Consider the following 12978-nt stretch of genomic DNA (forward strand, 5'->3'; position numbering starts at 1 on the left):
GAGGTGGAACGAATTGCCCTACATAATTTCTAGGCTAAACGGTCAAGAGCTATCTGACGAGGAGATAATCGCATTGCCATATTTTGAAAGATGTGAGCTTCTGAATAGTAATCCAGTTCTTTTAGTAAGGCACTTTCAATATCGCGTTGAAGTTTTCTATAAAGAGATTGTTATTAAAAGGGCCATTAGGAAAAGTGAAATTCCATGTAATTAGAATAGAATTCCAGTTCAGAGGTTCTCCCCATGCACAATGCCTATCACGTGTCAAAATTTGAAAATTATTGAATAAATAGTTTAGAAGTTATCAGCACTTTAAAATTTTGAGTTTTAAGTGATTTTAGCTGCAATCTCCCTCGAAATATATTGAGATTTTAGTGTATTTTAACGTTTTTCAGAATTTAAAGTTCGGGCGAGAATTGCTATTTTAGCACTTCCACTTTCTTCCATTGAATATTTTGATTTTAGAGGGGTTCGGTGGCTTCTAGGCTATATTCCAAGCCTCATTCGAGCAAATTTGAGCTTTTAAATCCTGAGATCCTAAGCTCGTAAGTCTTAAGTCTCATGTTAAAACTCAGAGTTAAAACTCTACTTTCCAACTGTAGTTTAAGGCGCTTAAAAATCAATTGTGGTGTTCAAAATTACACGGGGAACTCCCCTTTGTCTCAAATATTTCTTGTAGGATTGTCTGAAAAACTGAAAAATGCTGATTTCTGCTCTGCGGGGGATCCAAAATTACCTGAAAACCTCTAAAATTCGTCTTAAAGCATGTTTCGGACCATTTTGAAGGGTTTGCTCCTGGCCAAAATCACTTTTTTTATGAAATATTTAATATTTTGCAAAGGTCCAATTTACGAAAAGTCAAAAACGTGAAAATTTCAGGAAATTTTGACTTTTTTTCGAGTTTTAGCCCCTAAAATTGAAGAAAGGGGATTTTTGAGCCAGAAAAATTGCTTTAAACTTGGAATAAGAACCCCTGCTGAGCAGAATTCGGCATTTTTCAGTTTCTCAGACAATCTCCCTCGAAATATATTGAGATTTTAGTGTATTTTAACGTTTTTCAGAATTTAAAGTTCGGGCGAGAATTGCTATTTTAGCACTTCCACTTTCTTCCATTGAATATTTTGATTTTAGAGGGGTTCGGTGGCTTCTAGGCTATATTCCAAGCCTCATTCGACCAAATTTGAGCTTTTAAATCCTGAGATCCTAAGCTCCTAAGTCTTAAGTCTCATGTTAAAACTCAGAGTTAAAACTCTACTTTCCAACTGTAGTTTAAGGCGCTTAAAAATCAATTGTGGTGTTCAAAATTACACGGGGAACTCCCCTTTGTCTCAAATATTTCTTGTAGGATTGTGGGTTTTATGTCATGTTTCACAATAAAGTCATAAAATCTGATCTGGACAACCTATGACCCTAAAATTTTGCACAAGTACTCTTGATAAGATTTTATTAAAAGTCAGAAAGTTTCAGGTCGTTTAAAAAATTTTTCTTTGAGATATAAACAAAAGAACTCCAGCGTGGTAAATTCTACCCCCCCCCCTGGGGCTAATAGGGTTAAAGCACGACATCTAGCCCTTCGGGCTTTATAAATATGTGCCTATTTGGATCTTTCTTTGAGGACTGAAGTTTTGATCGGAAAATCTAAATACACTTTTGAAATAAGCGATATTCAAAGTTTTAGAAAAGTATAGAATCAAAATTCTTAATTGGTTGGAAAATTCCTGCTTCAAAGCTTATACTAGAAATTATCTTTATAAAGTCTGTCCCAAAAGCATGTGAGCATTTGGGTAAAAAGTTACAGCCCTTTAAAGTAGGCCTAAAACGACCAAAAATGACCAACTATGGATGATTTAATTTTTCACCAAGTTCGTCAAAAAAAACCCTATTTTTAGCCATTTTTTGGCTGAAATTTACTCAAAAAATATTTATTGTCAAAAATCGGACTCCATCGCATTTTGGCCACCACCATTTTGCACTTTTGTACCAAAAATCAAATGATTCCTGTGATTCAATCTTGAGAAAAGTTAGTGACAGGCGAACGAACGAACAAACGGACGAACGAACGGTTTTTTAAAGTGTCTACAGACTTAACTTTTTATTGTATATTTTCCCTCAAGTGAAATCTTTAAAAAAGTGCAGACTGCCCATTTTTTGGAATAAGCTTAATAACTGTAAAGAATATCATTGAATTTATGCAATACTCTCAGTCCAATCTTTTTTTTAATATATAGTCATCTATATCATGCCAGACTATAGTCAAAATACGAAATTGTTTTTAATTTTTTAAGTTAGTTTTGAACTTGGACCTTGAAGCCTTAAGGCCGGTCTACGATCGCATTTTTTGGCTTCAATCCTTTTTGCTTGGAAAAAAAAAATTACGTCATAAAAATGTAGCGCGCACTCGAAAAAAAATGTTTCAACCGTTACGTCAGTTCGGGCCAATGGAGTTGCTAAATTTTCCTTTAACCAATAGCGTGGAAGCTCTGCTCGAAAAAGTGCGATCGCAGCGCGCGCAAGTGAAGAAATGTGTACTGGCACGGTTTGGTTGAACTTGTACCGGCCTTTGGTGGATAACAAACTTACGTTGGAACCAAGCATTCTTTCTTCCATTGCAAGTCACTGATAGATTTTGAGCTGAATCTCCACTTTCATACTTTGTGTAGCCGATATTATACTCTCCAGTGAATTTTGCATAGACTTTCCCCTCGTATGTTTTTTTCAAAGGATATTCTGGGATTCCCAGCACCAAAACCTCTCCGTTAAAATCAAGGACACAAACTGTTTGAGGGACGAAATTGACATCTTCCGAATTATAGACAATCACCAAATCCATCATTTTAGATTTGAATTCATTTATCATTGCGACTAAGTCCTCTGGAATTCGTGCGGTATGTATATTATCATCTTTTCTTTGCTGTAGAGAAATAAAAGAAACAAGCAACATGCTGAATGAACCTACGTGATATAGGTAGACGAAAATCGGGCTTCGGCTCTTTTTGGGTACTGTTGATTTGCATCACTATGCAAATAACCAACTAAAGGGCCGATCCTGAAAAAAACTGGTAACAGACGAACGAACAAATGTTAATTTTTTACTTTTCTACGGACCAGTAATAATAAAGTTTTCTTTTTTAAAAGTTTTCTTTTTTTATAAATATTCCCGTTTCATATCAGACACATATTTCATATCAGGACAGTGTCTACCTATTGTTATATTATGCTGATATAAGCAAAAAATGTTTTTCTTTTCCTCTTTATGACTAATCTTGCTCCACATTCGTGTCAATCCAATGTGAAAAAGCTTGTGATTTAAAAAATGACGAGTAAGCAAACGATATCTCTCTTATTTAAAAACAAAACCTTTAAAGCAACGGTAATTAAATCTTGATGCTTTACAATTCACAATAATGCAACAATGAGACACAAAAACGGTAAAACCTAAGAACCATAATTGCCGAATATCATTTCGATGTACCTTAAGTGGATTCATATACGCGAGTTTTTCCGAAAATTTGCGAAATTTAATGCTCACGAAATGTTTTAAAATCTTTGCAAAAATTAAATGAGTTTTGATGATTCAACAAATATAATCCTCGCTTAACATTTAAAATCATGACTCTTGTCAAAAAATTAGGTCAAAAACAGGCTGATTCGCGAAATTTTATCCTGCCAAAAGTTTTTATTTTCTGTGCTCGCGAAAATAAGTCCGGCAAAAATTAAATGAGTTTTGAAAAAGATGGAGAAAATTAATCCACTCAAGGTAGCAGGTGAATCCGATGATATTTCTATCAGGTCAAACAACACGCTAAATATTTTTAACCGCTGGAATTTTCCATTTCATACAATACCGTATTACTTCGAATAAACGTACTGGGTGTTTGTTTTTGTTTCATTTTTTAAAAGGGGCGTTTATTCGAGAAGGTGTTTAAAAAAAGGGGTGTTTATTTAATAATTTATAAGCAAGACTACTTTACTAATATGAATCGGAACCTTATTTTGCCTGTTCATTATTATCATTTGAGTATAAAAATATTAATTAAGGGGGATTTTATGGTTGGCGGAGGAGCGCAATCGGCCCTATTTTCCGACGGAGTGGCAGAATTTGGCGAAAATTTAGCTGTAATTACGGAAATTGGGTTCTCGTTGGAGAGACGAAAAATTAGACAATCTTAGTGCGGAAAAACGGAATTTAGTAAAAAGTTTTGCGGAGTAAGACAAAAAGAATACAATTATTATCATATATCTAAGTTTGCCTTCATATTTTGATTCCTTATAACTATTTGTGTAAAATAAACGCCCTTCCTAGAGGGAGAGGCGTTCGTTTAAAGAGGGCGTCTATTAATTTGTTTTCCTTAAAAAGGAGGGGCGTTTAATGGAAGGGCGTTGTTTTGAGGTAAGACGGTATATATGCTACTCAGCGAGTAAGTGAAGGTGAGGCGGAAGCGATGAAGAATTTCTACAATCATGGTCGTAATATTTGAGAAAAAATGGAAATTCCTACGAAATCTTATAACCAAAAACGATTTGGAAGCACTTTAACTTAGGTCGGAAGGGTAGGGTTTTAACTCTGAGTTTTAACGCTAGACTTAAGTATTTGGGGATTAGGATCTAAGGATCCAAAAGTTCAAGAATGGTCCAATAGGGCTCAGAATATAGCCTGGAAGTCTATAAACCCCCCCCCCCCCCCCGAATTGAAATACTCGAATAAATTTATCAATTAGCCCAAAAGCGACTTCTAAACTCCAAATTTCGAAAAACAATGAAATAAGCTAAATTCTCAATAGATTTTGACCATGATTGTACCAAGCTCCACCATCTTGCCAGGATGATAATCAGCTCATTTTTCGTCTATAACGCTGCAGCTAGCGCTCACCTTAACAGATAGTTTGACGGTTCTTTTCCCAATTATATTATAGTATACAAAAAAAAGAGACGATTTTCTTGACTTACCCATTGTATTTTATAAATTTCGAATGGCCTTGCAACAACATTGAAATTGAAGATGGTGTACTCTGAAGGTAAGTTAGGGTTGGGTTGTTCATCTTTAAGATCTTTATTAGCCCACATTATTACTTTCCACTCGAAGGGTACAATGACGTTTGCTATAACAAAAACAATCGGTCTCGTAAATAGTTAAAAAGTAAATCAGAATTCAATATAATAGACAAGTTTTAATGGTTAGTAATATTTGATACAATAAGATATTTACTGATCATCACAGACAGACAGACAGACAGACAGACAGACAGACAGACAGACAGACAGACAGACAGACAGACAGACAGACAGACAGACAGACAGACAGACAGACAGACAGACAGACAGACAGACAGACAGACAGACAGACAGACAGACAGACAGACAGACAGACAGACAGACAGACAGACAGACAGACAGACAGACAGACAGACAGACAGACAGACAGACAGACAGACAGACAGACAGACAGACAGACAGCGGTACGTACCTGTTGTTTCGTACATTCCAATACTAATAGAAACAATAACAAGGGAATTAACATGAAGGTTGTCAACAGCATCCCAAACGATGTATTCATTGTCGCCACCAGTGACGATTTTTGGTATCACATTTTCCTCAAAAGCGAACACCAATTCCTGAAATATTGAAATAATTTCAACTTTAAAGCTCAAATTTCCATCTGCATAGGTTTTTCATATGAAATATAATACAATGGAGTCTCCATAATTCGAACACGCACAAATTTGTTCGAGTTAAGGAAATTTCGAGTTAGAAGAGTAGGGTAGGAGGCCCCCCCCCAGCGGACCCTCAATTCACGCAATCACGCAATTTTTTTTCGAAACTCACGCATTCACGCAAATTTTCCTCGAGTTTCATGCAATAACCCGATTTTGCAGGAAATTGGGAAATTTTCGGGAAAAATCGGTGAAAACTGCACATGGTCGGTGGAAAAAAGGGAAAATTCACGTATTCACGCACAAAATAGCCCAGATTCACGCATTCAAGCAATCAAAAAGTGAAAATTTTCACGTTCACGCAAATTTTTTCAATTCACGCATTCACGCATTCTTTTTCCAATTTTCACACATTCACGCAACCGAAAATGCCCATTCACGCATTCACGCAAACCGCTGGGGTGGGCCCGGGGAGGGATATTGTTGACTGAAAGGACTAGAAAACTTGTTCGAGTTAAGGAGACATTCGAGTTATAGAGGTCCGAATTTAAAAGAATCCACATTATTTTAAGAATGATCAAAAATTTCTGTATAGTAGTAAGGGCAAACCCTTAGGATCCGTAGAAGCTTTGGTAGGACGCAACCGCATGCGATTGGCTCGAATATTACATCCCCTTTTTTTTAAATTTGAAGTTCAGGCGAGAAAGTCACTTTTGAGTTATTTGTTAGATGTAATCGAATAATGTTTTAGTTTGGGAGGGGTTTATGGCCTTCCAAGCTAAGTTCTGAGCATTATTGGACCTTTTTTGAACCTAAGTTTTAGAGGTTTTATTTTTAAATAAGGGCGATATCGTTTGCTTACTCATCAATTTTGAGTTCCAAGCTTTTTCACATTGAACTGACACAGATGTGGAGCAAGATTAGTTAAAAAAAGGAAAAGAAAGCATTTTTTTGCTTATATAAGCATAATAAAACAATAGGGAGACACTGTCCTGATATAAAATATGTGTCTGATATGAAACGGGAACACTTTAAGTCTAGTGCTAGAGGAACATTATAAGGAAAAATATGATATATAAATAAAATATAAATCCTCTTTCTGACCAATCTTGCTCCACATCCATGTTAGTTCAATATGAAAAAGCTTGTAAGTTAAAATTGATGAGTAAGCAAACGATATCACTCTTATTTAAAAATAATACTTTTAAAGACATTCTTTTGTTAAATATTTTTATAGAAGAAGCGCTTCTTATGTTGATCAATTTTCTATTAGGTTATATCTTCTTTGATCTGAAAATTTCAAAATCGAGATGATATTACATGTTTTTTTACAAGAACATCCAAAAATTTTAAACCTTCAGATGTTCTTAACTTTTTGAGTTTTAAGCATAAAAATGTTCTTAACATGCTCTTAATTCCACCATTTTGTGAGTATTTTGGTCCATTTTCCTAAGGAATTCGGTGTTTTAGAGTCTGCAAAGCCTTAAAATGTTCTTAACTTGTTCTTAACATTTTTGCCATCGAAGCCTTATGTTCTTTTATAGTTTGTTCTTATAAAAAAACGTGTATTGATAAAGATTTTTACAACGAAGAGCGCAGTAGAATCTCGTTTATTCAAACTTCTACTATTCGAATTTTTTTATAATTCGAAGTTATTCTCAGTGTCCCCGTCAAAGAGAAATCCAATTAAAAGGGCTCTGACCATAGTCCAAAAATTGATTTTGGTATTTGAACATAAAAGTTATATTTCAGGTTCCTTAACACTTTTAACAAAGAATTGCCTTTATAAATTGCTTTTTAATCGAATCCCTTAAGAGTAATTTAGAATTGAATTGCAAAAATGACGTTATGAACTTTAAAAAGATGTTAATAATATGTTGCATCACCCTCTTTTACAAAAAAATGCTTAGTTTTAATGGGTAATTAACTTTTTTGTTTCAAAATTTCTTTACACTGTCCGCAAAGAATTGAACTATTTAAAACTTTGCAGAAAATTTTTCTAGAAAGATGTGTCAAAAGTTATGACTGTTTTTTTAAGGAAAATCCAGATAAAAAATTGATGAAAAACCACTATTTTGAAGATTTCGAGACAAAGAAGCATTTACAAAAATTTTCCGCAAAAATTTTTATTGTTCGTTAAAAGATACACCATCTACTTCGAAAAATTTTTCAAAATGTTTTTTCTTCGCCGAAACTAAGCTCTTCAAAGTTGAAATACTCTTCCTCACAAAAGTCTTCATTTTCTTCTTCATCAAATTTTTTCAATGCAATTTTTGAATTTTCAGATTCAGGAATAGTTTGTCTAACAGAAAATGTATAACATGCCATAGTTTTGTTGGTTACATCAGTCAGAAAACACATTTTAAACACGGCAATTATGAAAAATTCACTATGGTCAGAGCCCTTAAGAGACTTTCATCAATTCAAATCGAGTTGTAATGGAAAAGAATAAGATTCCCCGTCCGAGTTTGAATCAGAGAGAGAAAACTGTTCTTTTATTGGTTTAAAAATGCTGTGTCAGCAAATGGTTAAAATTGCAAAGACAAAAAATTTATTTATGAAACGCAAAACAAAAACCTGGGTATTGGCAACGGCCAAAACATGAAATCCAAGCATAATTGTTGACAGGAGTTTTGGAATACTGTTCTTGATTCACTTAATACCGTAAGTTGGTCTAATATCAACATCTCGCTTCTAATTTCATCACCCTGCTTTACAGATAGGAATTATAGGAAAGTCGGAATCGCTGATTGAAAAAATTTTCTTTGCTTAGCAATCAGAGTCACTCCAGTGAGCCCGACCTTCCTATTATTCTTATCTCTAAAGAAGCATGTCGAAATTAGAAGAGAGCATACTTTATTACACGAATATTACTAGTCATTTTATTAACACGAATTGAAAAATTTCGTGAATAAAAACCCCCTTAATGAAAACCAGCCGTGGTGTCCTTGAAAAAGCAAATAAAATTCGTGTTAATTTTTTGCGTGTTAATTTCAAAGCCGTTAATACTTACCTAGTAATATTCGTGTAATAAGGTAGCTAATTTGAATTACCTCAGTGCTCTTTTGTATAAGATCTGTTTCTGGATTCGTATGATTTGTCGGTGGTGTGAAATCACCAGTTACCCAAAGTTGTCGATGTTTAAACTCTGCATCGCTTCTGCATTTATATTCTATGAAGTTCTCCATTGGTGGGATAATCGAATAGATATTTGGAGAATTTGGATCATCCGGCGTGGCTCCTGTTGAGTGAAAAAGTAAAGCATACATTATTGCATTTGGTGGCAGACATTTTTTTGTATCATTTTCTTTCTCGATATTACAACAAAAAGTATAGTGGAGTCTCCATAATTTGAACACACGCGGGGAACACAAATTTGTTCGAGTTAAAAAAAAAATCTCGAGTTATAGAGTAAGTAATGTTGTTAACGGACGAAGCAACAAGGGTCATCGTAAGGGATAGGAATTAAATTAGGGCCTGGCAAAAAAATAGAAAAAAATGAGCTTTGGCGTAATAAGGGCCAGTGTAAAAAAGGTCGATAAGGCATACGATATATGTGATATATACTAACCGTCTAAATCATAGTAATACATATATGGTGGCTCTTCTCCAATGATATAATTATAAAAGACACACACCTTGTCATTCCCTCCCAGCAATCTATAAAAATCAAAAATATAAAAATTCAAAACAAGATTGTCATATTAATTTATTTTTTTAGCCTGAATGCTTTAATGGGATAAACTTTCGCGGGGATTAAATTTCGCAAATTTCGCGGATTTGGGAATCATCCGAGAAAATCCGCGAAAATCCGCGAAATTAAGTCCCAATGGAAATTTGGAAGGGCCTCATCCGCGAAATATTTCTAAACTAAACTCAAAATATGTCAAACAAATACTATTTGAATGTTTACTGGCATCAAAGAAGCGCTAATAATGTGTATTTCAAAAACCTAAATGCATGATTTGACGGTAAAAGTCACAAAATCGTGAAAATATTGCCACCCAATAGTGCCACCTGCGAAATTAAGTCCCCGCGAAATTTTTGAATTTCGCGGATAGGCCCAACTGCGAAATTTAATCCCCGCGAAAGTTTATCCCATTAAAGTGAATGATACTAAACGAAATATAGCTGTTTTTAAATCAATTATTTTCATCTTTTCCTTTGAAGATCTTGGCTTGTTGAATTTTCTCGGACTGTCGGACTCTTATTGGCCCAGCGCTAGCGAGTGGGCCTTTAAAGAGAGTGTCACTATTTTTTTGTCCGTGTTTCCTTCTGTCTGTCCGTTTTGGTAGAAACGGCGCTTAATACCAGTAAAACACTTTTTGCCGTCTGGACAGGGAAAAGCTTGCGAAAGTCGGGTACTGGCTAAAAAAGATATATTTTCTGATTCTGCGCTCCTTAAACAACAAACGTTTTCAAAACAAAACAAGATGGCGGTTGAAGCGAGGAGATTGATTTCGTGTTCGTGTGTTGATTCATACTTTCTTGAACATTTTCTTTGCTTTAGTGGTCAAGAGACTTTCAAACCAAAGAAACCTTTTAGTGATTTTTCTTTGTAAACCTTTTTCAACATTCTGTCATATGTTATAGTTTTCATAAAGCTTTCTGAGTGAAAATTCTACCTTTTAAATCACTTTCATTTTTAGTTTCTTGTTTTCAAAAAGACTTTATTTTTAGGAAATAATGGCTTCTAATATAAAAATAGATAAAAAGAAATGCAGCTCATGTGTAAATTTGAATAAGATTGGAACATATTTCTTGATGCTACACAAGGTTACTTCTGGATCTGTCGCTGTTAACAAACAACAAAAGTCTAGGCTAGGACGTAGCATGATTTTCAAACTCGACACAGAATCATTTCAAGTAAACTGATTCTGGAATTTGCTGATTGACACTAAAATGGAGTTCATATGTAAATTAGAACAAGATTGGAACTTTTTCGATGATGCTACGTGTGAAAATGGTTATTTCTAAATCTGTCTCGTTTAACGAATTGGTGGCTTGATTTTTCAAACTCGACACAGAACTATTTCAAATACCGATTAAATGGAATATGGCAATGGAGACTAAAATGCAGCTCATGTGTAAATTTGAACAAGATTGGAACTTTTTCTATGATGCTACGTGTGAAAATGGTTATTTCTAGATCTGTCTCGTTTAACGAATTGGTGGCTTGATTTTTCAAACTCGATACAGAATTATTTCAAATACCGATTAAATGAAATATGGCAGTGGAGACTAAAATCAGCTCATGTGTAAATTTGAACAAGATTGAAACTATTTCCATGATGCTACGTGTGAAAATGGTTATTTCTAGATCTGTCTCGTTTAACGAATTGGTGGCTTGATTTTTCAAACTCGATACAGAATTATTTCAAATACCGATTAAATGAAATATGGCAGAGGAGACTAAAATCAGTTCATGTGTAAATTTGAACAATATTGGTACTTTTTCCATGATGCTACGTGTGAAAATGGTTGTTTCTGGATTTGTCTCGTTTAACGAATTAGTGGCTTGACTTTTCAAACTCGATACAGAATTATTTCAAATACCGATTAAATGAAATATGGCAGTTGGAGACTAAAATCAGCTCATGTGTAAATTTGAACAAGATTGGTACTTTTTCCATGATGCTACGTGTGAAAATGGTTGTTTCTGGATTTGTCTCGTTTAACGAATTAGTGGCTTGACTTTTCAAACTCGACACAGAATTATTTCAAATACTAATTTTAAATGGAATATGGACATGGTAAATGGAGACTAAAATGCAGCTCATGTGTAAATTTGAACAATATTGGAACTTTTTTCATGATGCTACACATTAAATGAAATGGTCATTTCTGGAGCTGTCACATTTAACGGTCGATGGCTTGGATTATTCAAACTCGACTCACATAATTGTTTTCAAGTCGAATTGACCTCGATGGAGGAAAGAGGGAGAAGATGAACAAAGACAATACAACGAAGAAGCTCAATAAATCGATGTGGCACCATTTTTACATTTTTTGATGTTGTTTCTTATGGAAGTTGAATTTAACGATATTTTGAATTTGATTGTTTACCTTCGGGTAGAAAGTTTAGAGCTTTCAACATTCAATTAATTTTTGATTGACTACATTATGTTTCGTTTATTTTTTCACTTCCCTGTTCTAAGAGAAATGAAGAAAGGGAGAATTATCCTTGTCGACTTATTTTTCATTTTGTTTTGCTCGACGCAGTAAAATTTTTAATCCTTTGGCCATCCCTTTCCTGCGGGAAATTCGAAATCTTGTTAAACATTTTTTGGAATTTTTGGAAATCCGAAATTCACGAAATTCGCGAAAATTTCGCTTTTGCTGGGCTTTCACGCCTAACGGGCTTCTTGTTCTTTAGTTTCATTTTAGGCCTACAAAAGGTTTTTTATCGGTTCAATCATGGAGGTATAAAGAAAAACAGGAGTTGAATTTGTTGGTAATTGGTCGTTAAAGTCTTTTGATTTCTTTTATAAAATATATATAAGGCTCGCCCAATGAAATAAGATTTTCTAGTAGAATTTGTAAAGTTTCCTGTGCCTCCTGCATTAAGCGGAAGTTGTCGTTTACATTTTTAGTTCCAAGCTTGTTTTATAAGAATAACTTCATAAGAAAATGAGGCTCGATACACGCTTTTTTTATATAAGAATACACTTTATAAGAATGTCCATGATGAAAATGGCCAAAAAATTAAGAATATGCTAAGAATATCATCATCATGGAATTTTGAGATGTATGTATGTATGTACACTTTTTTTTTTTATAAGAACAATTTTATAAGAACAATGAGGCTCAAAAATGCCAAAAAATAAGAACAATTTAAGAACAATCCTGAGCCTGGAGTTGCTGAGTTTTAGGTAAAATAAGGGCCAAATTAATGAAATTAGGGTTCAAACCCAAAAATACCCCCAAATTTGCCCTAAAAATAAGAACAGGATAAGAACAATTTGAGGCTCGAAGTGCCAAAAAAATAAGAACAGCCGAGCCTCAACAAAAATTTACTGGTTCTTATAAAAAAAAAAGTGTACTAAATGTTAAATCTAGTCTGAATTAGGATCCTAACCTTCGAATGCTGTAAGAATATTTTAGGATGATTTCCCCAAAAAAATTAAGAATATCCATGATGAAATAAAAAAGATAGCGTATCCACTTACATTCTCACGGGGTCTCCAGGGTTGAAGGTACCTATGAATTGAGCATCGATGACATGGTGAGCTAACGGTACCAGCATTAACAACCCTTAGGAAAAATGAATTCAATAAATGAAAAAGTTTCGTTTTTAGGTGAAAATAAAAAAATGTAGTGTTTCCGG

At 34.3% G+C, this 12978-nt stretch overlaps 1 protein-coding gene across 1 annotated transcript in view; it reads right to left on the reverse strand.

The window, feature by feature from the left end:
* Nucleotides 1-12978, reverse strand: part of LOC136801106 (uncharacterized) — a 71636-nt gene that overhangs the window by 56512 nt on the left and 2146 nt on the right. Inside the window, exons 2-7 of the mRNA XM_067057728.1 lie at nucleotides 12821-12905; nucleotides 9223-9311; nucleotides 8705-8892; nucleotides 5465-5612; nucleotides 4948-5099; nucleotides 2581-2911 (exon numbers count right to left, since the gene is read on the reverse strand). Of these exons, the coding sequence (XP_066913829.1) occupies nucleotides 2581-2911; nucleotides 4948-5099; nucleotides 5465-5612; nucleotides 8705-8892; nucleotides 9223-9311; nucleotides 12821-12905 (993 nt within the window). The remainder of the gene's footprint in view (nucleotides 1-2580; nucleotides 2912-4947; nucleotides 5100-5464; nucleotides 5613-8704; nucleotides 8893-9222; nucleotides 9312-12820; nucleotides 12906-12978) is intronic.

The sequence above is a fragment of the Clytia hemisphaerica genome, unplaced genomic scaffold, assembly GCF_902728285.1.
Source record: "Clytia hemisphaerica strain Z4C2 unplaced genomic scaffold, Clytia hemisphaerica genome assembly, whole genome shotgun sequence".
In the NCBI taxonomy this organism is placed as follows: domain Eukaryota; kingdom Metazoa; phylum Cnidaria; class Hydrozoa; order Leptothecata; family Clytiidae; genus Clytia; species Clytia hemisphaerica.